Here is a 27,805-nt window from a genome sequence, read left to right on the forward strand (position 1 = left end):
CCTAAAATGCACTATAACCTTTCCAGGTGAAATTACTTTGACCTTCTCTACACTTTTGAATGCACATGTCCAACTGCTCAGTGTTTCAGTACTTTTTGCATAACTTGCTGTTCTCTAACAAGGTGCTTAATGGCAAAATTCACAACTGGTGTTTGATCCATGAATCGACCAATAAATTTTCTGGTTCAATTAGAATTGGTATTTAAACAGTCCTCTTCATCATGCTGTTCACATTTTGACATCATGAGACCACACCTAACAACTGATCAACAGTACCTCACCATTGAGAGACTTCAAACAAGTGGCCACTGAGCTTAGAGTGTCACAGAGTGTCATCAGCAGGTTGCAATGGAGATACAGAGACTGGAAGAGTCACCGAAAGTCATAGAAGTGGACGTCCTTTGGCCACATCCCCCGTTGATGACCGCTTCATTGTGAACAGTGCCCTGCGGAACCGGATGATGAATGCCACTCAACTCCAGGCACATTTAAGGGAGGTGAGAGGAACCCAAGTGTCACATCAGACCATTCGAAACCGTTTATATCAGCGTGGTCTGCGTGTTAGACGACCTGCAAGGGTACCTGACCACACCACCAGGCACAGGCGTCATCATCTTGCATGGGCCAGGGAGCATTTACGCTGGACAAGGGACCAGTGGGCCTCAGTGCTGTTCTCTGATGAAAGTCGATTCACGCTGAGCAGAAATGATGGCCCAGACATCAAGGAGAGCGATATGCATCAGCCACTGTTGTGGTGGTGTTACAGTCTGGGCAGGTGTGTCTACTCAATACAGAACTGCCCTACATCTTGTGAATGGTACAGTGACAAGCCAATACTACCTGAATAACATCATTAATCCAGTCATTGTGCCCCTGCATGAACAACACAGGCCTAATTTCATCTTCATGGACGACAATGCTCCAGTTCATCGAGGTCGCATTATTAGGGAACGGCTGCTGGAGGGTGGGATACCTTAAATGGAGTGGCCTGCACTTTCTCCAGACCTGAATCCCATAGAAAACCTCTGGGATCAGCTGAGTCACCGTGTAGAGACTCGTAACCCTGCACCCCAGAACCACAATGACCTGAGGGCCGCCCTTCTAGAAGAATGCCATGACTCAGCAGACAATAAGTCAACTCATGAACAGCATGAGACATCATTGTCAAGCTGTAATTGATGGTCAAGGGCACATGACAAATTATTGAGACACTGACATTTTTTGTTGTGGTATACCCACCACTGTTGTTGGCTTTTGTTTCAATAAATTGTTTGAGATGAGGAAATCACCATTGCATGCTTCTACTTAAATGCCCTACTTTCATGATATAATATCACTGTAGCATGAACTTTTTACATTTTCCATAAATTTCACCCAAAAGCCAAATATCCTTAACTTTTTGTGAGTAGTGTATTTAGCTTGAGAAGTAACCTTCAAGACCCGGACACTCTGAGGTAAGAGGACAATTGTGTACATTTGACATTTTTTCTAAACAATCCATTTTGGTTTTATTTGAATGCATTGATTCATTGCATCAGTTCTGTTTGTCTTGTCTACACACACACACACACACACACACTTCCCAATGTATTTTACACATGTAAACTCATAGCAGCACCAGTTCCTTGTATAAGCTTTGTACAAAGCCGCAACATGTCTCCGTCATGAGAACCCTCATCTTTACGCTCGCTTGGTATCTGTTCCGCGTCGTGGCCCAGCGAGAGCTCATTCTCCTTGCTAACCTAGCGTCTCCCTCGGCGCTAACTTGCTGTGATTGCCCGCGTCTTCTTTTCCTCATTTGTTCTGGTCCAGGAGGAAGCCGGACACCGTCTCGTACACCACGAATGTGATGCAGCAGGCTGGCGTCACCCGGAGCAGGTTTGGCACCATGCCTTTGTAGAAGCCTAGATAACCTTCATTCCTGCGCAGAGAAGACAATCTCTCTAGTTAATTAATTGGAGTCTTAAAACACCACCAGTTTGGAGAAAAGTCATGTACAATGTAAATGCATTTATATATATTTTTTCCCCATTCTAATTTATTTTGCTCATGCAAAAATTGACCACCAGAAAATATTTTTGGGATATACACCTCGAAGTCGCCTGAAAGCTTGGGAACATCTGAGCTCGGGTTCTGACCGTGTAGGGTTTCTCATGTTCTCCTCTTGTCCTCTACGTTCTCCGGTTCCTGGTTTTCCAACTGCAGCTGGTTGGAAAAGGTTACGCTAAACCTAAACTCTAAGTGGAAACGAGTATGTAATGGACTAGAGTGTGTCTCTGTCCCGCGTCCAGTGTTCCCGAGGAGTGTTTACTGAACAACAATGAATCCAAAGGGCTGGGCAACAATATCACATCATTTTAATCTTGGAATTATAAGATTCTAGCGCTTCTAAGCTGTTATATGAATGTTATAAACATGTTATACGTGATTTGCAGGGCACTCTGGTTAGTGACGAGATATATGTGGAGTAATCGACAGTGTAGTTCGGCTCCAACTCTCACAGACGTGGTTTAAAAAAATAAAAAAATAAAGCACAGAACACAAAGTCTCCAGAGAAAATCGACGCACTGAAGCATTTTGCCGGCACAGCTGATGAGGCACTTTTGGGCAAAACTACCCATTCCTTTCCCTTTTTTTATGCTTAATTTATACTACATCTGATATATATATATATATATATATATGTATGTGTGTGTGTGTGTGTGTGTGTGTGTGTGTAGCTAAAAATGTATGTGCTTTGACCTCGTTTAGGATTAGTGCAAATATTTTATAATCACAGATTGTTCTTTCATGTTTGTTCACCTTTTATCATCAAAAAGAGGGAAACTATGGTAATATATCATTAATCTATCTCAGTGTCGAATTCATGTTGTCAAATCTCCCAGTCGTATATGAATCAATGGTGAAAAAAAGTGCTAAAATGTTCACTAACGATTGACAAAGTATCACTTAACGATTCTTAGTGTGAATATTTATATTAATCGAACAAATTCATGGTGATTTACTGCCTTCTGACATCCACATCCTCCTGAGGACGTCCACGACCCTGCTCTGATGAGTTGTTCATAAATGAGTCGACTCCGAGTCAATTTGGAGTCGACTCCGAGTCAACTTGCGTATATGAGCTGTTTCAGAGAGATTTTTGTTCTTTCTTTCTTTAAAGACGTAAGCCATTCTGTCACTTCTGCATTGCTTTCATCTGGAAAAAGAATAGTCACGTGTCGTTTGCGAATGAGTCGATTCTTTGAGTTGAATCTTCTAAGTGAATGTTAAGAACCGACTCTTGTACATGAGCCGTTTGAGAGGTGGTTTTAAGTCCTAGAATCCATGAGTTTTTAATGCTAATCTTAAAAGCTTATGGTGTCATTCTGGTCTCACCTCCACGTCCTGCGGATGACGTCGACCACGCCGTCGTAGCTCGTGTGCTGATCCTGCAAGCGAGCTCGGATCACCTGGTACGGGTATGTAGTGGCCACGGCGAAGATTTTGGACAAAGCTGCCATTGTAATGTACTCAAATGGATTCTGCAGAGGGAAAAAAAGATGATGTAATGTCACGTTGTGGTTACAGTGGATTTCTTAAAACATCTGCAAAACATCTGGTACTCGCCAGTTTAGCGTCTGAATGCATGTTCCTGTATTTGTTGTAGTCTCTCTTCAGCTCTTCGTATGCCATGAACTGCAGAGCTCCGTGAGACGTCCCGAAAAGGCCGGGAACGAAACCCTGTGTGCAGAAAAAACAGCCGATTCAGCTACGGGGGAATAAAAAAACTCAGATTTATTGATATTTAACATACTGAATGAGCTGGAAAACTATTTTACTGCGTCAGGCCATGTTTTTTCCCTAGAGCGTGAGCACCACCCAGTGGTCAGTGATGGAAGTACAGCTTAAGGGAATTGTGATCTGTAAGTATTCCTGTTGAACTTCTCCACCCCTGATATAGACCACGTCCTACCCGATAGAGTCCCGCTACTCCTTCCTGTCTGTAGATCTTCACCAGTGCGTCCACCATGCCCCTGTACATCTTCTGGCTCGGATCGGTGCTGTACTGCAGAACCAAGCGTGTCTTCGTCACCCAGATCGGGTTCGTCAGGCAGAGAGTAATGGCTCCTGTGGAAAAGCAACAACTCTCATTAAATATCAATTAAAAAAAAATTCAGCAACATCTCTGCAGGCCAAATCAATAACCATTTCAGTCAGCGGGTTCATTAAGCTGTATTATTCTCATATGCTTTGTAATGTCATGACATCCCATGGGGTTGCTCCTTGAATTGGATGAGGTGCAGTGAAGCATTTCTTCGAACCTTATTTAAAGCCCCTAGCACTTCAGTTACAAGTGTTAAAGAAACTTTCTGATATTAACAACGTGTTATTTAATAGAATCTTACCAGATGGATTTAAAACTGCTCAGGCGTGGACAAACAGTGCTTTAGGATTATAATATTTAATGTAACTGTATTAGGACTGTACCCGGTACTTGGCTCTACTGTGTCGCCTTCGAACCTTGACCAGTTCATCAATCCCTGCTGATGAAAAGCGTCTCTGCAGCTACATGATGCTAACACCTCCAGAAATTTGTACAAAATGCAAGATTATGCATATAGGTTTGCTAAATGCCAGCAAAAATGCAGTGTTGTATACTAAAGAAATAAAAAAAATCAACAATAATATTTTTTTTCTTTAATCATAATTTTATTATATTATTTATTTTATTTAATAATTTTATTATATGAATTATATTATTTTTCTTAAATAATAATAACTTGTTTAAATCATGATTTTATTATATTATTTTTTTTATTTAATAACTATTTGATTATATGAATATTATTTTTCTTTAATAATAATTTTTCTTTAATCATGATTATTATATATTTTTTTATTTCATAATTATTGATTATATGAATTGTATTATTATTTTTTCTTTAATTATTTTATTATATTAATTTTATTATATGATTTTTATGATGATGATGATGATTTATTGTTCTATCCCCCCCAGGCCTAGAAAGAGGAGTTCACAGGGCAATGAGTTTTTCCAGTCTGTGCTGTGCTGTGTTGTGTTGATTTCTTGACTTGTATATTTATCACTATCTATAGGCTTTAATTACAGCAGCGTTTCCCCGGCAACGCAGACATCTTATCAAGCACTAGTGTGAGAAACGCACATAGGAATGTCAGCCAGGTTTCTCCACAGCTTTTCTGTACACACAACTTTACAGAGAGTGTTTTGTCGCTTTGATTCGGTGTATGTATGTGTGTGTGTGTGTGTGTGTGTGTGTGTGTGTGATATGAGCTGAAAGGACCTGCTTCTGCTGCAGACACCAGGTGCTCCGTTGGACTCAGCTCCGTCTGACGTCCCTCCTTGACGTACGCCTTGATGGCATTATAACTGTTATTTATTAAAAAAACAGTGGTAATTAAATGAAGCATGCACAATAAAGTTGTAATGTTTTAAACGGGGGATGGGGGGGGCACGTACAACAAGAAATAAAGACCCCACGAAGCTCCGGCACCCCAGACGTTCGGGGTGACCCCCTGGTACAAGCCGCGAACTCCTTCCTGCTGCCAGATGCTCCTCATGCAGTGCCAGATGCTGTGGTACTTCGGCCTCAGCTCCAAGCCGTCACTCACTGGGGAAGGTTAAAGATCAGTGCACATCAGGGCTTCAAATATAACACAGTACAGGTTCTGTTATTGCTGTTAAACTTTAGTGCGATTGGTCATCGCTATTTTTACCCAAAGTCTTTGATTCTTCAGGATTCTCATGACTCTACAGGTTTCGTGATCAAATCAGCTCAGCAGTACTGCAAACGCCAATATCATGATAATGATTAACTCAGATACCGCACCACCCTAATCCATGCTGTCGCTCACACACAACCATCGACTCCACCCACATCCATTCTCCAGACTGACTGAATGTTTATTCCAGCGATGCCAAAGATTTAACTTCCTTTTTTTTTTATCCTAGAACTGATAGAAGCATCAGCGTTATAGAACTAGACATGTTTATTTAACATTTATGTAAGGGGGGGGGGTGTTTGAGAGAGGGGGGAGAAGAGAGAGAGAGGGAGGGAGAGAGAGAGGGAAAGGACTATTTATCGATGCTATAAGAAGAACTAACTTATTTTACAGATGTTAGATGTAACTCTAAATGGATAAAAATAATAACATGTTTATTACTACACCGCTGCAGTGAATTAGAACACTTTTGTTCACGTTGTTATGGAAACACAGTCAACTCGAAGTCCGCCTCGTCTCACCATCAGGGCACTGATTATTTTTCTGTAACGTCCCCACACACAGTGGACCGAGCCTCAGTAAAAATTCAGGAAACGTGATGACGTCATCCGCGCACTTGCCTATTCCCACGTGCGTCCCTGAATTTTGTGTTAAAGCTCGTGACGTCTTGTCATCCTGATGCATATGCAAATAAACACATGACGTCATCTCGGGGCGCCGTTTTCGAGCATGTGTTAAGCTAGTCTGAAAAGTCTTCAACACTGGCCTGTAGACAACCTAGACCTATATTTATAGTGCGTAAGTGCACGTGCGCGTAAGAGAGATACCTCACCTGCAAACCTGATTTTGACCAGGTCCAGCGGGTGCAGCACCATGGTGGACACCACACCCCCACTCAGCCCAGCGGCCAGGTTTTCAACCCGCACGTGGCTCAAGAGTCTCCTGATGTTCCCCGTCACGGAGACGCCTCGAACCGGAGACTCGGCGGTGACCGCGAGCGCCGCGGGGGCTCCCTGTCCCTGTCCCTGTCCCTGTCCGGAGCTCGAGCTCATGCTAACACCTAGAGTGCGACACTTACACGCACACACACGTAACAGCTAGCCTGTTAGCTTAGTACTTTAATAAACAAAAAACAACGTTTAATTTATCCCCTAGTTTTTTTCTCTTTGTTTGTTTGTATTTGTCCAGCTTTAAAAATCCATGTTTGGAAACATATCTCTGACCTTCCTGTCAGGACTGGACGTGCACGAGCACAGCGTTGTCAGTTAAATAAGCAGCTTTCCAAACCACCCACTGTGTCCTCTTTAGGGGCCCTACACAGTGCACGCGCACGCTTAATTAACGCAGACACTTGTGAAAGTATTTGTTTAGCGAAATTAACGTAAATTTCGAAACAAATACAATTCCAAACACACCTGTTATAATTATATGTGAGCTATTTTTTATTTTTATTTTATTCTTTCGCACTACGTGTAGTGCACTTCGTATCTACCCAGAGCAAATTTGGGATTCGACCCACGTTAGAAAACACGGAAGTGTCATTCATGAGAGGAAAAAAAAAGCAAATTAAAAGTCAGGCCTGTATTATTAAAAGTTTTGGCTATTGCCTATCTATTATCAATTCTCCACCTTTTAACAGTTTTTTTCATTTTCTTTCATTTACGAAAAGGTCCTACTTATGCGCAGAACGTAAATAATACTCCAAACAATTTATAAAAAAAATTGATTGAAAGTCAGAAAAGCAAAAGGATATTTTTCCTAAATACATACTACTGCTTGCATTTAATCAATTAAGCTATTTGTCTGATGCTTAAGAATCCATCACAGCCTCCTTTTACTCTGAGCACACGCAATTTTCCTTTTCTTTATTTATTTATTGTAGATTTCTAATGTCCTTCATTTTATGGAGTGATGCACTTTCAGCAAGCACTAACTGAAATCGGGAAAGGTTTTAAACTTTCTAAAATGTTAACAGGATAAAGAAATCATTGACTATTATATAAATCCCACCACACCAGATCCCAGGTCTGTCTGTCTATCTATCTATCTATCTGTCTGTCTGTCTGTCAGTCCGTCTATCTATCTATCTATCTATCTATCTATCTATCTATCTATCTATCTATCTATCTATCTATCTATCTATCTATCTGTCCATCTATCTATCTGTCTGTCTGTCTTTATGTTTGTCTATCTATCTATCTATCTATCTATCTATCTATCTATCTATCTGTCTGTCTGTCTGTCTGTCTGTCTGTCTGTCTGTCCGTCCGTCCGTCCGTCCGTCCGTCCGTCCGTCCGTCCGTCCGTCCGTCCGTCCGTCCGTCCGTCCGTCCATCCATCCGTCTGTGTCTATCTATCTATCTATCTATCTATCTATCTATCTATCTATCTATCTGTCTGTCTGTCTGTCTGTCTGTCTGTCTGTCAGTCCGTCTATCTATCTATCTATCTATCTATCTATCTATCTATCTATCTATCTGTCTGTCTGTCTGTCTGTCTGTCAGTCCGTCTATCTATCTATCTATCTATCTATCTATCTATCTATCTATCTATCTATCTATCTATCTATCTATCTATCTGTCTGTCTGTCTGTCTGTCTGTCAGTCCGTCTATCTATCTATCTATCTATCTATCTATCTATCTATCTATCTATCTATCTATCTGTCTGTCTGTCTTTATGTTTGTCTATCTATCTATCTATCTGTCTGTCTGTCTGTCTGTCCGTCCGTCCGTCCGTCCGTCCGTCCGTCCGTCCATCCATCCGTCTGTCTGTGTCTATCTATCTATCTATCTATCTATCTATCTATCTATCTGTCTGTCTGTCTGTCTGTCTGTCCGTCCGTCCGTCCGTCCATCCATCCGTCTGTGTCTATCTATCTATCTATCTATCTGTCTGTCTGTCTGTCTGTCAGTCCGTCTATCTATCTATCTATCTATCTATCTATCTATCTATCTATCTATCTATCTGTCTGTCTGTCTGTCTGTCTGTCAGTCCGTCTATCTATCTATCTATCTATCTATCTATCTATCTATCTATCTATCTATCTATCTATCTATCTGTCCATCTATCTATCTGTCTGTCTGTCTTTATGTTTGTCTATCTATCTATCTATCTATCTATCTGTCTGTCTGTCTGTCCGTCCGTCCGTCCGTCCGTCCGTCCGTCCGTCCGTCTGTCTGTGTCTATCTATCTATCTATCTATCTATCTATCTATCTATCTATCTATCTATCTATCTATCTATCTATCTATCTGTCCATCTATCTATCTGTCTGTCTGTCTTTGTTTGTCTATCTATCTATCTATCTATCTATCTATCTATCTATCTATCTATCTATCTATCTATCTATCTATCTGTCTATCCGTCTGTCTGTCTGTCCGTCCATCCGTCCGTCCGTCCATCCATCCGTCTGTCTGTGTCTATCTATCTATCTATCTATCTGTCTGTCTGTCTGTCTGTCTGTCTGTCTGTCAGTCCGTCTATCTATCTATCTATCTATCTATCTATCTATCTATCTATCTATCTATCTATCTATCTATCTATCTATCTATCTATCTATCTGTCTGTCTGTCTGTCTTTATGTTTGTCTATCTATCTATCTATCTATCTATCTGTCTGTCTGTCTGTCTGTCTGTCTGTCTGTCAGTCCGTCTATCTATCTATCTATCTATCTATCTGTCTGTCTGTCTGTCTGTCTGTCTGTCTATCTATCTATCTATCTATCTATCTATCTATCTATCTATCTATCTATCTGTCAGTCTCTATCTATCTATCTATCTGTCTGTCTGTCAGTCCGTCTATCTATCTATCTATCTATCTATCTATCTATCTATCTATCTATCTATCTATCTATCTATCTGTCTGTCTGTCTGTCAGTCCGTCTATCTATCTATCTATCTATCTATCTATCTATCTATCTATCTATCTGTCTGTCTGTCTGTCTGTCTGTCAGTCTATCTATCTATCTGTCTGTCTGTCTGTCTGTCTGTCTGTCTGTCTGTCTGTCTGTCAGTCCGTCTATCTATCTATCTATCTATCTATCTATCTATCTATCTATCTATCTATCTATCTATCTATCTATCTATCTATTTTATTTAATGCATGTCTCTCCATGTGTCTATATTTTCTGTCTTTCATTTAACCGTGGTTAATTATGAGCGATGCTATTTATTTATTTACTTACTTACTTACTTACTTATTAAATAGCCATAATATTTCAATATAATTTGTAACTCGTCTATCCATTTTTATATCATATTTCCACTTCTTTTTGATATTTTTTAAGCAATTTTTTTCTTCTTTTCTTTCTTTCTTTCTTTCTTTCTTTTTTTAAGAATCTACGCGCATGGCGCGAGTCAGCCTCGTCCCGTGGCGATTCTCCAAGCGCGGCTGCGCACTCTGCGTAGCGCGGAGCCTCTGTGCCGCGGCTGCGTGACGTAAGGCGCGTAGAGTTTTTTGCGGAAGTGCTAGCAGGGGAATGTCGGCTTGGTTTCTCAAGCAGCTCTGAACAGCAATATTATGGGTAAGAACACTCGCGTTCGCTCGCTTCAGTTACTACAAAGCAGTCGGAAAACGGAGAGATGATGTGCTGAAGTATTTACAGTATTCTGTGTGCCGTTTTTTTTCTTCCAAAAAACGCATATTTACATTCGCTTCAGCTAGACCGCGAGTTAAGGCATTTCCTGTGAAATTTTTTTTCCGCTTTATGTGTCATTGCTCTGGGTAGTGGCTGCTCAAATAAATGCCGAATAAATCCTTAATCGTGTCGGGAAACTTTACAGCGATTAAAAATTGGCTTTAAATATTTTTTATATGTTAGTATTCTAGCTTACTGTGTGGTCAAGCAAACATACGGAGAGGGTCAAGTTAGCTTTATTAGCTAGCTCGTAGTTTCAGCTAAGCTAGCAAGAAAACGTTTCTTTTTTGTGTTGTTGAATTCAGTGCCAATTTTGGATGTGTGGAAACTATTGCAAGTAGATGGTGAGGGAGAAGGAGAAAAAAAAGCCTGATAAGACTGGAATGAAGATATGTTGATTAGCTCAGCGTGTAAAAATGCTGCTAACCTGGTTAGCTTGGTTGGTTAGAATACTTTTAGTCAGTGCACGCGCATCAGCTCCGTAAACAGGTTTAAAAGCTTGATTTATTAACGTGCATAAATAATAATAAGGCAGTTTATCTTTGCATTTAAACTCTCCATAAAATCAATTTTGGCTCTGTAGATACAAATCAGTTTTTTTGTATTATTTTAAATATTTATATACAAACTCTTATTTTGTTTCTCTACTAAACTGAAACATTATCAGTGAGTCATTCAGTACTTGTACGGTCCGCATCCAATCAGACGATCCCTATAGCCGTTAGTCCCGCCCCCCGGCACAAAATGGGCGTGGTTAGCTGTTCTAAAGTGCCAAGTTACCTTTGATTATCTTGGGGAGAAAACAAACAAAGACCCAGGAAGGTCTCCTCAACCACAGAGCTGATTCAAAATGGCTGCTCGCAAGATGGACAGTAACCGGTTCGAAGAAATCCTTCCTACGGAGGTTCAGATTCGGAAAATTTCCGACCACGTTACTGTCGTAGTTTGCGAGCGGCTATTTTGAACGACAGCGCGGTTGACCGGATCATCCTGACTTTCCTGGTTCTTCAAGTCGGAGGGTTACGAGCTATAGCTGAACACAGAATGCTGTTGTAGAACAATTTGAGAAAAGGGGCGGGGCTAGTATGCATATCATGTACTAAACTTCCTAGATCGTGAATAGAGTGAGAAAGTAAATACAGACTCAAGGAAAACATCATATTGTGCTGGTCAAGATACACTAAAGTTCGCTCTCAGACAAAGGTTCTCAACGCTTGTCCTGGAGAACCCCCGGCTTGGGAACGCCTGCTTCGAGAGAAATTCTAAACAGTTGAATTCCCATAAGTGCTTTCTGACATGTTTCAGCATCACTCCGTCCTTAGGGGTGTTAAGGGGTTACTGTTCTCTCTTGCAGAGATGAAAATCTGAACGCGGCTCATTCCTAAAGCTGAGCGTCGGCTCCGTCGCCCCAAGGGGTGACACCGAGATTTATCTTTCCGGTAAACATGATGTCGCGTGGCTGTGGCCTTAAACTGAGCAGCAGGTCTCACCACGTGAACCATGTCTGATTGTATCTGATGTTCTGTCTCGCTCATCTCTTGTTTTCTACCTGCTGAACAAAATGTAGATTTTTAAGCATGATTTTATTGGAAATTAAAAATCCGATTTGGTCCGATACGGATCTTTAGAGCCCTAGATTCAAATCAAAAAGGAAATCGGATCTCGCTACACACTACAGAAATCTACACCCCCTGATTCCCGTGCAAAAGGCGACGAGTGTCTCGAGCATTAAAGTCCCTGAAAGTATTTTTAGCGAGTCTGTATTTTTGTAATACTTCATAGAAACGACTTCTGTGAACCGTGACGATATTTTTTGATCTGATATCTGATATGATAGTCTTTATTTTTTGTAGACTTTCTCACACTGGTTTTATTCAGTGGTTTGTGATGCACAGAGTAGTTTCTGGACACTAATACAACTTTTTTCTTTCCTCTCTTCTTCCACTGGGAAAACGAATTCCGGACACTCGGACGTTGCCGCTGGATCCGTTTCAACGCTTCACCCGGACGCGGCTGGGATTTGAACAAACAGCAGTGAGTGTCAGGATTAACAATGCCGTTTTTATGTGAAATCAGTGGTTTAATATTCAACAGACTTAATGCTTAACTTAATGAAGTTTTAAGGCAGAAATCTTATATTTTCAGTAATTCTTCCAGCATGATAATCATGCTTAATGCTGAACCTTTAGCCTAATATAAATGCTTTACGCTGATACGGGATATGTCGTAGAATTGCGTGTGATTGATTTATTTATTTATTTATTTATTTTTCTCTCTTCCACAGCAGCAGAAGAATCTCGAGGGATACGTCGGCTTCGCCAGCCTCCCCAACCAGGTCTACAGGAAGTCCGTGAAACGCGGCTTCGAGTTCACACTAATGGTTGTAGGTAAGAGAGCAGTGACTCTCTGCATGCTGATTATAACCCCAGGCCTCTCCTGCCGATACTCCGGTGTAATAAAGCACCTTCCAGTGATGTGTGTTAAGTGATGGGTCGTGTACAAGCACCACACGCTCGAGCGCTCCGAATTTCCTGTCTGTCGTTGAACGTCCGCCAGCTGCGTGACTGCATTTCTGACGTTCGTTGTAAATGCTGTCAGGATGAAACCACACAGGAAGCCGGGGTTGAATGGCAGTAGTGATTTCACATCCTGCCTAAGTTTAAAAAATAAAGATGTTCAAAATGGAGACACCGACGAACAGAGACACAAAAAAAAACGCGCCGGGTTTTTAAAAAAAAAAAAAACGAATGCTTTTCTGCTCTTCACTTGTTGTACAGAGTGATTGAGTTAGTCTTCCTCCTCTGAGCTCTCTCTCATCTACAATGCAGACCTCCTAGATGTTCTTTAGTTTCTGAAAAACTCCATCCAGCCTGTCTGAGCTTTATTATTCAAACTGAAAGAAGACAGACTTGTTTTTTTGTTTTTTTCTTTCTTCCGTTCTTCCCTGCAGCACCTCACTTATTTGCACTTTTCTTGCACCGAGTACACAGAGCCGCTTCATGAAAAGTTTGCGTTCAGCACATTTCCTTCATTCCTTCCTCGCACAGTCATCCCCAGCTCCAATCCTCAGACCCAAACATCTGGGATTTAAAACGACAACGGGGCGAATAAAATATTAACGCTAAACACGACGGCATGGTAAATACCAATGTTCTGTATGTTGCAGCTGTTACAGTTAGTGTGTTTATTTGTAGGTATTTATCCGGATTCCTTGTTGATGATCGTGTTTTCAACAGAGACAAAAAAATGTATAAAATCGAGAAAAAAATGGATGAAATCAACAGACAGAGATCGCAGGCAGAGGTTGCAACACACACTGTGAATAGACAAGCAGGTAAAAGGTCGTGTAAAACATCCAGAGAGAAGATAAAAATAAATAAAATCAAGAGACCGTTGCAGTAAAAGTGCATGAAATTTTAAACATGACCAAAATTTAGTGTTTAGAAGATCTGAGATCTAGTTTATTATCAAAATTGATGTTTCAGAGACCAGTACATTACTCTAGTGGTGCCGATGTTTACAATAAACTAATAAATAAATATTAAGGTGCATTTTGACGCATCCTTTTGGACCTCAGTTGAATCTTAAAGATTCTGAGAATATTTTCTAAATGTTTTAGTCAATTTCAGTCACGACCATCCACTTCGTATATGTCCCGCCCCTGGAGGCGTGTCTTGCTCTACAGCAGTAGCTCGTTACCAGTAAACACAAATCACTGGTGCATTTTCTAGCCGAACGCTTTTCTGTTTACTAACCAGCGCACGGTTAACAAAATAAAGCCGATGGAGCCGGCGTTTACGTGACGTCCGTCTCTGTGGTGTTGGCGCTCCAGCGCTGGAACATAAATCAGACTGAAGCAGAACATCAGGTCAGGAAGGTTCATGTTAATCTGTACTCTGTTCTCCATATTTCAGTGCAGCTTTGTTCACATTCAGCAGGAACGTAGGGTTTCTTTTTGTTGAGTCAAGAGAAGCGTTTCAATAAGACGACTTCCTGTTTCAGAGAAAAATACGGTGACATGCAGGCTCTAACCACAGCCAGAGCCCTGTTCGAATTGGGTTAGTTTATCAAGGGGGACGTATCGTTAATAAATTCCTCGGTGATGAAGCTTGTGCTTTCTCATGGCATTAAATTGAGATTGGAGCAGGTTGTGTGTGTAGAAAACGTGCCAGTGATTGTGTCATGTTCCAGGTTTTATAATATATCTAATGTTTAACGCTAAATTACAGTATTCCTTACAGTATTCGTTTCACACACAAAACATGAGAGATTTAAGGATCTGGCAGCGAGTCTTTTTTTTCTTCCTTCTAGACTAAAAGTTGAACGTAAATATAAAAATGTTTTATATCTGAAAAGCTTTTGAAGCAATTTCCTTCACATGGCTGTGTTTAAAAGTGATTATAGATGAGGGATAAATAAATAAAGTACAGTGCAGTTCTGCTCTAGAGATCTGAGTTTATCACCAATGATAAAACAAAAAACAGTAAGGTCAGTCTCTGCGCCCGTCTCGCAGCTTCCTGTTCAGGCCTTCAAAGCCGAGACGCAGTCCTTCCCTCTCACATGGATCTCGTTATTCTCGCTCACTGCCAAGAGGCACAGGACCAGAGGCCTCGCAAAGGCAAAGCACAAAAAGACCGTTCTTCGCCTCGACACGGGTCGAACATCTCTCCGCCTTCATTAGATTAATGATCGTCCAGAGCCAAAAGCAACGACAGACACCATCTGTGCATCTTCGAGAAACCGTGGCCCTGAGGTTTTAGCCCGTGAACATCTTTATCATCGTCATCGCTGTGATTTAAAGCTGCAGTCTCATTTTTCTCCTAAATTAAACTTTATTTCTTTAAATCAACTATTTCTTCCTCAATTTCAGGTGAATCAGGCTTGGGCAAGTCCACGATGATCAACTCTCTGTTCCTCACCGACCTGTACTCCTCAGAACACCAGGGTCCGTCACACCGAGTCAAGAAAACCGTGCAGGTACAGCTCCAGGACCCACATTTGACTTCGGCATCTTCTCCAGCTTTGGTTTCTCAACATACCACAATAATGCTATGCCTCCCTGCGCTGCGTGTCGGTGCATGCAGCTGTTTCATAGTTTCACACCTGAGGTTTCTGAGGTGTTTCATCCTCCAAATTAAGTTCAGAAAAGTTCAGGGGAGATGGGAGAGAGAGAGAGATTCGTTTACGTTGCCGTGTTTCAATTCCTCAACAACGGCACATGTGAATTTCCAGGGAATTTTGGCTTGCAAAAAAATTCCCTGTTCCTGTTAAGTGTTTATGAACATGTATTATCTTGTTATTAACTAAACACTGCTATAATGGATGGTTGCTCTCAGGCTTTTATCTGAACACTCCGTGTCATGCAGTTTTAGGAAAATAGTCAACCCTGGAATGAGTAGTTACGACTTTCGCAGTGTTTTATTCCTCTTATTCCTGGTAATTTGTCAATTTTTAATTAAAATTTGACACTTTGTCTTTTATTCTTTGCTAGTTAACATCCTTGGATGTCTCTCGAAACAAGTTCCTGTTATCGCTTACTTTACATAAGCTGATATCACTGAGAATATAGACCAAATTTCTGACCAATCAGAATGGAGCATGGACGCGAAAGCCTGGTGAACGTGTGTTTGTGAACGCTCTGTGCTGCAGGTGGAGCAGTCTAAAGTGTTGATGAAGGAGGGCGGCGTTCAGCTGCTGCTCACGATGGTGGACACTCCGGGGTTTGGAGATGCTGTAGATAACAGTAACTGGTGAGTGCCTTCAGAACGCCTGCTGAGTCGTTACACGCTACAAATTTAGATTTTTCATAGATGTTAGTGTTCACGTTAATGCACTGTGAATATAATGCCTGTGTGTCCCGCTTGCTGTAGCTGGCAGCCGGTCATCGATCACATCGACAGCAAGTTTGAGGATTACCTGAACGCCGAGTCGCGTGTTAACAGGAGACAGATGCCCGACAACAGAGTTCACTGCTGCCTGTACTTCATCGCTCCCTCAGGACACGGGTCAGTCGGGAATCATAAGAATGTCTTGCTCACGAATGTTTTCAACATCGCATCCAGGTTTAAGTCTCAGTGTTAACGATTTCACACTTAACTAATCGGATTTGGGTCAGACCTCAGGCCCTGATTGGCTACGGAATAACAAAAGGGAGAGAACAGACATAAATATTAAGGAAATAGTGCATTTTAAGAAATTATACTCTTCTTATTGTTTCTCTTATCAGTCCAGTTGAAACTAATGACACAGAATTACTGTGTGGTGCTCTAACACGCGTGAGAATGAAGAGCAGTTCACTTCAGTCATCCTCGCTCAAACACCCGGTTTAATAGCTATAACGTATTAAACATACAATAGTTCATTTCTATCAGCACAAGACAGCAACCAGGATACGCATGCAAAGCAAAATAAATAGAAAACTTTCTGTCTGACTAATAAAAAGGGTCAGTATCGGTATTGACAAGTACAAAAAAAAATACATATTTGTATAGAAATTAATATACACTGATCAGCCATAACATTATGAGCAGTGCCAGGTGAAGTGAATAAGACTGAGCATCTCTTCATCATGACACCTGTTAGTGGGTGGGATATATTAGGCAGCAAGTCAACATTTTGTCCTCAAAGTTGATGTTAGAAGCCGGAAAAATGGACAAGTGTAAGGATTTGAGCGAGTTTGACGAAGGGCCAAATTGTGATGTCTAGACCACTGGATCAGAGCATCTCCAAAACTGCAGCTCTTGTGGGGTGTTCCCGGTCTGCAGTGGTCAGTATCTATCAAAAGTGGTCCAAGGAAGGAACAGTGGTGAACCGGCGACAGGGTCATGGGCGGCTGAGGCTCATTGATGCACGTGGGGAGTGAAGGCTGGCCCGTGTGATCCGATCTAACGGTCGCTGAAATTGCTGTTCTGTTAATGCTGGTTCTGATAGAAAGGGGTCAGAATACACAGTGCAGGACGGGTCAGGGATGTTTTGGCAGCAAAAGGGGGACCGACACAATATTAGGCAGTTGGTCATAAGGATTGGTGTATATGCGCATTTCTTAAATATAAAATCCATCTATATATTGAACACACCAGCATGAAAAAGCTCCGAAATCTGACCCTGGGTTTATCAAAGCTGTACAAGCGGCTGATTAAAACTTAAACTAATCTATCTATTTATCTAAACTGCCTTGTGGTTTGACATGTTTCATGCCTGAGCTCAAAGTGTCGAGGGTACGAACAGTCTTGAATTCCCACAGCGACGCGCCCATTTCCTACTGTTTATAGCAGTTTGATAACGAGCAGATAACGCGGCCTGCTGTCTCTAGGCTGTTTGCGGTACGTGGAATTTCTGTTACAAGCAAATGGGGTCAGCTGCACTGATCGTATCATGTTGTATAAGTGCAGCTAAAAACGTGAGTGAAAGTATCCTGACTGAGACCAAAATGTTTTAAAATGTGACATCTTTACAAATAAAAATGAACCTACTGATTGTTCTAACACGTGGTGTTCGTTATCAATAAGCATCTCATAATGAGTGCTTTAATACACCCTTCCTTTTAATCATCCCTTCTTTCTGCATTCAGACATGGAAGTAAGACAGTAAGCCAAACTTCTGTAAACATCAATTAATTTTAATAATCGTTTAACTCGGATCGGTTCCCGACGACAGACTTTTGGATCCCATCTGAAGCTAAGGAGAACCGTGCACTTTGTGAGGATAAAATGCTCTTCCCGAATCATTCGAGCACGGAACACGGAGACGCAGCCAACATTTCTGCTGTGCAGGCCGTGTCCTCTCTGAACTCCGGCTGTACAAACGAATTAAAGTGGATAATAGCAGACACTCAGCCGACCGTTATCACAAGCAGAAAACCAGCAGGAAATCCACAGCACACCCATGGTTAGGCCAGCAGGAAGGGTTACTTTCATTTCAGCCCCAGGCACAAATCATTGAGAATGTGCTGAATATGGGAGAATCTCTCTCTGTCTCTCTCTCTCTCTCTCTCTCTCTCTCTCTCACTCACTCTTTATCAGCTTCATATCAACATCTGTTCATAAGTGTCCGGTGTTTTCAATCAGCTGTTGCTTGTTCATTCTCGTTTTTTTCTCGCCCAGACTGAAGCCGCTGGACATCGAGTTCATGAAACGGTTGCACGAGAAGGTGAACGTCATCCCTCTGATCGCCAAGGCGGACACCCTCACTCCTGAAGAGTGCCAGCAGTTTAAAAAACAGGTTCGCTCGCTCATTCTGACCTTCTACTTTATTCACATAAGAATGGCAAAACTATATGATATGATGCATGAAGGCATTTCTGTGATATTTATTGTGCATCATGTTAGACGTTTCATCATGAAATTTCATGTAAAAAGAAAACGCATCACAAAGCTACCCATAATCCAACATTTATTTCCAACAGTATCACTGAAAATTGTTGTCCTAATTTCTCGCAGTATCGATATTGTATTGTCCTTTTACCCAGCCCTTGTGTTACAGTTTGCTCATTAAATCATTGAACAGGAAACAAAATGGACTCACTTGCTAATTAGTTTGGCTAGAGATTTTTCAGCCTAGTCAATTACGTTTCTGAACCCTTGGGAATCGGCCAGACCGTTTTTATTTGTCCAGTCCTTAAAAGGTACAGCAGTCATTTATTTATTCGTTTAGTCGTTTATTTACTCTATTACACATATTTACACCGATCAGGCATAACATTATGACCATCTGCCTAATATTGTGTTGGTCCCCCTTTTGCTGCCAAAACAGCCCTGACCCGTCCTGCACTGTGTATTCTGACCCCTTTCTATCAGAACCAGCATTAACTTCTTCAGCAGTTTGAGCAACAGTAGCTCGTCTGTTGGATCGGAGCACACCGGTCAGCCTTCTCTCCCCACGTGCATCAATAAGTCTTGGCCACCCATGACCCTGTCACCGGTTCACCACTGTTCCTTCCTTGGACCACTTTTGATAGATACTGACCACTGCAGACCGGGAACACCCCACAAGAGCTGCAGTTTTGGAGATGCTCTGATCCGGTCGTCTAGACATCACAATTTGACCCTTCGTCAAATTCGCTCAAATCCTTACACTTGTCCATTTTTTCTGCTTCTAACGTCAACTTTGAGGACAAAATGTTCACTTGCTGCCTAATATATCCCACCCACTAACAGGTGCCATGATGAGGAGATACTCAGTCTTATTCACTTCACCTCTCACTGCTCATAATGTTATGGCTGATCGGTGTATAATCTTTGTGTGGTGCGTTTTGCAGTAAAAGTCTCCTTGTTGCTTCTCGTCGCTACAGAAATGATGTAATAAAACAAGCTATTTAATGTAAACTTTCAACATGTTATAGAAAACTAATCAACACGTCCTGACCAGAATCAGGCGTTGGTAAATCTGTCCAGATTTACAGAAATGCCTGAATTCCTGTCTGCGTTCAGAACAGAACGAGTAACACGAAGCATTAAATTACGCTATCCGACTCCGTGTCCATGCTGGAGCGAAAAGGAAAATATTTCCCAGCACTCGGAGCATGCTTCACTCCCCTCACCTGGGTTTGAGCTCGGCTAATCTAACGCAGATACGAGTCAGGAGTGTTGAGCAACTCGGATCTGTGTGTGCCGTGCCATCTGTTCGAGTATTATCCCAGCAGGAGGAGAGACGCAGAGGGGAAGAACGTAAACAGAGCATAAATCCCAACCTGCTTTTGCTCATGTTTCAGCCAGTGAGAGAGATCAGTGTCGTACAAATAATTCTAAACGATACGACTCGTTTATAGTTTATTCATACTTATTATTTATTTATTTATTTATTTTTTAGTAATAGTCATTGTTAGAGAAAACTGGATGTAGATTTAGACCAACTATTAATCATTGGGACGTGTAGAAAGGAAAAGGGGTTGCTTTCCAAAATCCATATTAAAAACAAGGTGAAATGTAAATATTTTTCCAAGGAAACGCAAATAAGAACTTAGCAAGAGCCGAAGCAGTATTTCTCAGCCTCGCTAGTTTGCACACTACAGTGTGTCATGTAAACATCACAGCTTTTATCATTTAATACCTAGATAGTCCTTAAAAATCATCCTTCGAAGAGTAAAATATCGTGCAGCTCAACTCCAGTAATCAAAATATTCACCGTCTTCCCACAAACAACTGAAACGTGAAGCTTTACAGGATTATATCGGATATATTCTTATAACCGGCAGCAAAAATCCTTCACCTCTACTCCTTTGAAACAATAAAAACCTTCCCGTTGTGCTGGTGTTAAGAAGACTGTGTTGATAAAATATTCATATTCACTTTGCTTCCCTCTCTCAGATCATGAGAGAAATCCAGGAGCACAAAATCAAAATCTATGAGTTTCCAGAAACCGACGACGAAGAGGAGAACAAACTGGTGAAAAAGATCAAAGTGAGATCTCAGAGTCTTTTCACACGTTTTGTTTTGTTTACGAAGGATGTTTCTGCATCGAAAGTGTTCTTACTGAGTGTGAAGATGTTAGTATTTGTGTAGCAGTCAGAGTAAGAGAGAGTGTGCGTGTGTGTGTGTGTGTGTGTGTGTGTGTGTGTGTGTAGGATCGACTTCCTCTGGCGGTTGTCGGCAGCAACACCATCATCGAGGTGAACGGGAAGAAGGTTAGAGGGAGGCAGTACCCATGGGGCGTGGCAGAAGGTATGCTGACTGGCACGCTGGCACGGATACATGCTCTGAAGCCAAACACACACACACACACTATACAAATGTACTGTATAGTAGTCCTGGGAGCGTCCACTTGTTTATATGCAAATACTGGAAGATATGATTAAAATACATATAAGGTGTGAAGGAAATTTATTTAAAAGCCACCCACCTGTTGGAGACTTAATCTAACAGAAAAAAGACCAGAACAAGAACTCAGTGTAACCCAAATGGCATTTTATTTTCAAAATATATGTTCACTACATAGGATATAACAGTAGCAGTGTACGCTGACCAGGCATAACATTATAACCACCTGCCTACTATTGTGTTGGTCTCCCTTGTGCTGACCCGTCCTGCACTTTGTTTTCTGACACCTTTCTGTCAGAACCAGCGTTAACTTCTTCAGCAGTTTGAGCAACAGTAACTCGTCTGTCGGGGTTGGCCTGTCACACGGGCCAGCCTTCACTCCCCACGTACATCAATGAGCCTTGACCATCCATGACCCTGTCACCGGTTCACCACTGGACCACTTTTGATAGATACTGACCACTGCAGACCAGGAACACCCCACAAGAGCTGCAGTTTTGGAGATGCTCTGATCCAGTGGTCTAGCCATCACAATTTGGCCCTTCGTCAAACTCGCTCAAATCCTTACACTTGTCCATTTTTCCTGCTTCTAACATCAACTTTGAGGACAAAATGTTGACTTGCTGCCTAATATATCCCACCCACTAACAGGTGCCATGATGAGGAGATACTCAGTCTTATTCACGGCACCTCTCAGTGGTCATAATGTTATGGCTGATCGGTGTTTATGTAGTGTACACTAAGCCCCTATAAGATGGCTGTATAACTCAATATTGGATATTGTCTTATCAGAGTAACAGTAGGAGATGGGGAAAGTGTGAAATTCATTCTGACAACAGTATGATGTAGCTAAGGCACAGGATTTCGTAATAATTTTTCTATCATGCCTGAAATTTATAACAAGTGAAAAAAAAATCTGTTTTTCTTTTCCTTTACAGTTGAAAATGGAGATCACTGTGATTTCACCATTCTGAGGAACATGCTCATCAGGTAAACATTTATTTACTATAGTTTGAAAACTGTACACATATAATTTTTAACTTTAACCATGCATCGCACGACCACTTCTATCATATTCCTCTGTACGTGCATATACTCTATTGATTTCCGTGTTGTTACTATGTCATGGATGAACATTGTATTCCGGAGCGTGTTTAACGTCCATGCTTTTCTCACAGGACTCACATGCAGGACCTGAAGGACGTCACCAACAACGTCCACTACGAGAACTACAGGAGCAGGAAGCTGGCCGCTGTCACCTGCAACGGGATGGACAACAACAAGACCAAAGGACAGCTCACCAAGTACGTGTCCGGTTACTCCGAAACACACTCGTTCCTTACAGAGCTGACATTTTTAACAAAAACAATATAACAAAGTCCTATAATTCCTGATGTCTCTATTGAAAATCTCCACATGTAATACGGAATAATTCATTCAGGCACACGTAAGAGAAAGCGTTCCGTCTCGGCATTACAGCATCCTGTCCGAAAGAAGCAGATCGCTAATGTTTTAAACGAACAAGATTGCTCCTCCTTGTTGTTCTTAGAAATCAGACACCTCAAAATTATTAATTTTTTTTTAGTGAATTATTTATTTATTCCAAGTGGAATACATAAATATTTTATTATTAGTATTATTTATTATTATTAATATTATTTTTTTTATTTAATATTATTATTATTTTTTAATTAATTAATTTATTTTTTCAGTTGGCATTAAGGTACCAGAGTGGAGTGGTTAGAATAAATATGAATGAATATAAATGAATGAATGAATGAATATAAATGAATTATATCATACTTTTTTAAATACATTTTATAGTTGCCTTTAATATTAAACTTATTATACAAGGTCTCGTTATCGTTCCCTCACCAGCCTCATGTAACCAAATATAATATAAATAAATACAATTTCTGATCTGACTCCTTCCATAAACCCGTCCCCAGAGAAGTCCCTGTGTAAGTTGTTACCACAGAGCGCATCCAGATCTACTGTTCAGGATTCACCTGGACCGAAACCTGTAATCTGTGGACACTCGAGCGTTTCTGTTGAAATCAGGTCGTCATAGTTACTACATCGGCCATTTTAGTAGACTCTTTCTTGTTAGAAGAGCGTCTGCAGCGTCACCGTTTCCTGTCGTTCAGCTCTGTCTCAGCCAAAAACCAGTTCCATTTCAAAGCGGTTAACCTGGCCTGTAATCACACGCATGCGCCAGCAGTCACTTACGCGCTTGCACACACACACTCTCGCACTAACACACACTGCGCAGCAGCCAATCAGCTGCGTTGCCAGATTCACCACTAACTGACAGGAAACCACAGCTGGAGCTCTGTTAGTCTCTTGTCTGATCCGAGCCAGTTTCAAGCTTCGATGTTTTCATTTTTATTTTTACCATTTATTATCTTGCTCCATATTCATTTCATATACACTGATTTCAGCATGTTAAGTTTGTGTGTTTCTGTTTTATAGAGATGACATGGTCGAAGGCATGTAAGTGTGTTTTTGTCTTTTGTTTTTTGTTTTTTTTTCTTTTTTTTTTTTCCCGTATGTTATTTTTCCTCCCAAAGCAAACCAGTTTCTGTCCTTCACTGGTGATGGTGTCCTCTAGTGTCTGTGGTGGTCTTTTATTTTCCCTCCTCGCCTTCCTCTTCTGCCAGCTTGGAAAAAAAAAAGTCCATGAAGTAAAAGAAAACACACACACATGCAGGAGAAGATACAAAAGACAGAATCGTAGTTCTAGGTCTTCAGTATAACCCAAAACAACCTTTATACAGATTAAATGTTTACACAGTTTTTTGACATTTGACCTGATGTGCTTTAGTTCGGTTTCCTCTGATTGCTTTGCGACTCTAGAGTATCTAAAGTAGGCCTGCGAGGCGATGGTGATGAAGGAGACTGCTTCGTCTTTCTTTTTCCACATAATTTATTCATCTTTATCTGAGTTCATTTCAGTTGTAGCTTTTTAAAGCGATCCGTCCATCCACACCTGTAGGTTTAGGGTTTGTTGACGTCTCAGATGTAGGTTTGACGTCTCGGCTTGCTTTTTGCTGAATGTGTCCGCTTAGCTCGCTAACCTCCAATCAAATGCTCAAGCTTTTTTTTTTTTTTGCTTTTTTACCCCCAATCACCTGTCTCGTCTGTGTGTCCCTGGGAAATCTGGAAAAACCTGGAATGTTGTATGGATATATGGATGTTTCTCTTCCCAGTTTCCTCACTGCTAGTCATAACTCTGGCTTTGATCTGTCAGCTGTCTGTCCATGAAGCTCTGAAGGTGTCCGTTTCTCTCAACGCCCCCCCCCCCCAATCTCTCTCTCTCTCTCTCTCACTCTCTATCTATCTACCTACCTACTTACTCTTTGTGACTCTCTCTCTCTCTCTATCACTCTGTGTCTCTCTCTATTACCCTTTGTGACTCATTATCTCTCCAGCTCACCTTCTATATCTATCTGTCTGTCCGTCACCCTTTGTGATTCTTTATATCTCCATCTCTCGCTCTCTCTCTCGCTCTCTCTCTCTTTCTCTCTTTCTCACACACACACTATCTATCCATCTGTGTCTCTCTCTATTACCCTTTGTGACTCTTTATATCTCCCTCCCTCTCTCTCTCTCTCTCTCTCTCTCTCTCTCTCTCTCTCTCCCCCTTCCTCCCTCCCTCTTTCTCTCACACACACACACACATCACTCCAGATGTGTGCGATGACTCTCTCTGGAGCAGTTCCACTTTAATGATGATAATTTATGATGGCAGTCTGTCTGCTGGTTTGTAACTCTGTTGTGCATGCTGGCGCGTCCCCCAGGAGCCCTCTGGCGCAGATGGAGGAGGAAAGGCGAGAGCATGTGGCTAAGATGAAGAAGATGGAGATGGAGATGGAGCAGGTGTTTGAGATGAAAGTCAAGGAGAAGGTCCAGAAGCTGAAAGACTCAGAGGCAGAGGTAAAGCTTTTCCTATAGCCTTTCCACAATCACTGTTGTGTAAAGATTTTCTCTCCAAAGCCACAGATGCCATTGCAAAAGTTTATGCAATGGGTCCCACTGATGCTGCTTGATCAAACAGTAGAGCACTATTTAACTTGGTGAGGATCTGCATTACATGATATGAAATCACAGTTCACTGATATTTTTTTCCCTCCATGCAGCTGCAGCGGCGTCATGAGCAGATGAAGAAGAACCTGGAGGCTCAGCACAAGGAGCTAGAGGAAAGGAGACGTCAGTTCGAGGAGGAGAGAAATAACTGGGAGACCCAGCAGCGCTTCCTCGAGCAGCAGAAACTCGACGCCTCCAGGTCAGCACCATCATCACACCAGTGTGTGTTTAACAAGTTTAGTGTGAACTCCATGGTTTACAAAGTCAAACTGTTAAACCTTCAACTTCCAACTCGACAAGCACTCCTCAGAATCAGAAATGGTTCACACTAGATTTTAGGAAGGTCTGGAACTTTACCATGAACCATTTGAAGCAGCGTTTGTTTTATGAGTGTAGACCAGTCAGCACTGGAATTAGGTGTCTCTATGTCTATTAATATTTAAAAAACATTCTGTGGGAAATTGGTATGAAATAAACTATATTGCCATAGTTATACATAATTATACAGCTTCATATCAAGCTATTTTGGTAATTTTGTGGGAACAGTTTGGGGATGACCCCTACCTGTTCCAGCATGACTGCACACCAGGGCACAAAGCAAGGTCCATAAAGACATGGATGAGTGAGTTTGGTGTGGAGGAACTTGACTGTCCTTCACAGAGTCCTGACCTCAACCCCATAGAACACCTTTGGGATGAATTAGAACGGAGACTCTGCCTTTACATGCACATGAATGTAATATGGAGTTGTCCCGTCCTTTACAGCTAAAACAGCTTCAACTCTTCTGGAAAGGCTTTCCACAAGGTTTAGGAGTGTGTTTATGGGAATTTTTGACCAATTACTCTAGAAGCACTTTTGTGAGGTCAGGGACTGATGTTGGACGAGAAGGTCTGGCTCACAGTCAGTCACACTCAAAGGTGTTCTATGGGGTTGAGGTCAGGACTCAGTCAAGTTCCTCCACACCAAACTCACTCATCCATGTCTTTATGGACCTTGCTGTGGTCACTGGTGTGCAGTCATAATGGAACAGGAAGGGGTCATCCCCAAACTGTTCCTGCAATGCATGAAATTGTCCAAAATGTCTTGGTATGAAGCTGAAGCATTAAGAGTTCCTTTCACTGGAACAACACCTGAATTCAATAATTCAATGATTTAGAGGGGTGTCCCAATATAGTGGCAACCTGAACCTAATTCTTTTCTTGCCCGTTAGAGGGCGCTGTTTAGCTATTTTTCCGTGTTATTGAAACAAATTACCATTCATTACAACATAAATTGACAATAATTTGGGTTGCAAAGATAATAAACATTGTGATGTACCATGACATCCTGCAATAATTTGCATACTGAGATAAATTGAAGCTCAGAAACACAGAATTAATTTATTAGTTTGACTTTTCTTCACTTGGCAAAAACACTGTCTAATTTTAACTCCAACTGGAAAAAGATAGATATCTTGACGTGATGAATCGACGTTTAGTTCCTCACTAACACACGAACACTTCCTTTTTCTCTGCAGGACTCTGGAAAAGAAAGCGAAAAAAGGGAAGATATTTTAAAAAAGCCGTTTGCAAGACGACCTTGTTGTCCATCGCCGCTTCCCCTGAGCTCCCGATATCCGCCATAAACGCCACATTCGGCTCACAGCTGGACGCATACACACAGCCGGGTGTGGACCAAAGCCAAACCCTTCAAAATGTTTCCACACACGCCAAAATCTGTACTCTTATAGTTTTTTTTTTTTTTACCACCTGACCTCCGGTTTTCTGTGATCATTGTTGCTCCCATGGTGTCAAAAAAACAAAATGATGTTAACAAGGGCAAATGTTAACGAGTTCCACGGAGCGAAACCCAAACTCGGCCACTCCACACGGAGCGGTGCATTCATCGTCTCGATCCTCAGACCACTTCATTATAGCTTCATTAATATTAATATTTCAGCTAGTTTATTTTTATATATATATATATATATATATATGTATGTACGTATGTGTATCCGGAGCCAGTTAAAAATCCTAAACGTGTTGTTTTTGTTTTTTTTTTCTTCTTCCTATGTTCGATCACTCAGACGGTTTCGTAAAAGATCTCGCCGATCACCGTGACGACGTGTTCGTGTGTTAAAGCTGCGTAAAGCTACGCCTCTTCTAACATCACTAAGGAGGAAAAAAAAAAAGTTAACGCATATTTTTCCCTCTTTGGTTATAAATGTATTCCTTTTTTTCTTTAAATTTTATTTTGCATTTGTTTATTGTACAGTCACTTAATAAACGTGTGATATGGAGTGAGATAATGTTACATACTGACGTTTCTGCAAAGCAGTATTCCATTGTTTGTTTTCTTTCTTTTTTTTTATATAGTACTGTCTTAATCGATTTACGGTGGAACTCAAAATATTCTTCAGTAAAATCCCGTCTGGAAAACATAACACACACACTTCTTTATTTCTTTCATTGCGTGTCTTATGCTGGCCTCGGATTCAAAAGTAATGGCACCTGTAGAGAACGAGCAGGAATTAGTTTTGAGGCAAAAATTTGTGAACAGACATCCAGTTTTTACAGCCTTATGGTGAGAGTTCATGTTTTGTCTC

The 27,805-nt window shown here is 41.3% G+C and overlaps 2 protein-coding genes across 3 annotated transcripts; one reads left to right on the forward strand and one right to left on the reverse strand.

The window, feature by feature from the left end:
- Positions 1-1,499: 1,499 nt before the first annotated feature.
- On the reverse strand, positions 1,500-7,004 carry slc25a32b (solute carrier family 25 member 32b). Its single transcript, XM_058376421.1, has 7 exons — positions 6,578-7,004; positions 5,483-5,633; positions 5,307-5,392; positions 3,956-4,110; positions 3,610-3,723; positions 3,379-3,524; positions 1,500-1,921 (listed from the first exon to the last, which is right to left on the reverse strand). The coding sequence occupies exons 1-7, from the start codon at positions 6,795-6,797 to the stop codon at positions 1,795-1,797; spliced, it is 999 nt and encodes a 332-aa protein (XP_058232404.1). The 5' UTR covers positions 6,798-7,004; the 3' UTR covers positions 1,500-1,794.
- Positions 7,005-12,266: 5,262 nt separating this feature from the next.
- Positions 12,267-27,643, forward strand: septin7b (septin 7b). 2 transcript variants are annotated; one of them, XM_058376418.1, is made up of 14 exons: positions 12,268-12,415; positions 12,666-12,768; positions 15,252-15,358; positions 16,031-16,131; positions 16,252-16,386; positions 18,484-18,601; positions 20,686-20,778; positions 20,943-21,039; positions 22,074-22,125; positions 22,314-22,439; positions 23,608-23,628; positions 24,936-25,071; positions 25,275-25,420; positions 26,738-27,643. In XM_058376418.1, the coding sequence occupies exons 2-14, from the start codon at positions 12,759-12,761 to the stop codon at positions 26,775-26,777; spliced, it is 1,182 nt and encodes a 393-aa protein (XP_058232401.1). In that variant the 5' UTR covers positions 12,268-12,415; positions 12,666-12,758; the 3' UTR covers positions 26,778-27,643. The 2 variants fall into 2 exon arrangements, with proteins under 2 accessions (XP_058232402.1, XP_058232401.1); XM_058376419.1 differs by lacking the exon at positions 23,608-23,628 and having other exon boundaries at positions 12,267-12,415.
- Positions 27,644-27,805: the final 162 nt, after the last annotated feature.

This window comes from Hemibagrus wyckioides, linkage group LG23 (genome assembly GCF_019097595.1).
Source record: "Hemibagrus wyckioides isolate EC202008001 linkage group LG23, SWU_Hwy_1.0, whole genome shotgun sequence".
NCBI lineage: Eukaryota > Metazoa > Chordata > Actinopteri > Siluriformes > Bagridae > Hemibagrus > Hemibagrus wyckioides.

Excerpts from the sequence above, each read along its gene's own strand:
- slc25a32b (XM_058376421.1), bottom strand. The coding sequence starts at position 6,797 with ATGAGCTCGAGCTCCGGACAGGGACAGGGACAGGGACAGGGAGCCCCC. Across the intron at positions 5,393-5,482 it reads TGGGGTCTTTATTTCTTGTT|TTATAATGCCATCAAGGCGT; the intron begins GTACGTGCCCCC and ends AATAAATAACAG. Across the intron at positions 4,111-5,306 it reads GGTGTCTGCAGCAGAAGCAG|GAGCCATTACTCTCTGCCTG; the intron begins GTCCTTTCAGCT and ends GCTTTTCCACAG.
- septin7b (XM_058376418.1), top strand. Across the intron at positions 15,359-16,030 it reads GAGTCAAGAAAACCGTGCAG|GTGGAGCAGTCTAAAGTGTT; the intron begins GTACAGCTCCAG and ends TCTGTGCTGCAG. Across the intron at positions 22,126-22,313 it reads CTGAGGAACATGCTCATCAG|GACTCACATGCAGGACCTGA; the intron begins GTAAACATTTAT and ends CTTTTCTCACAG.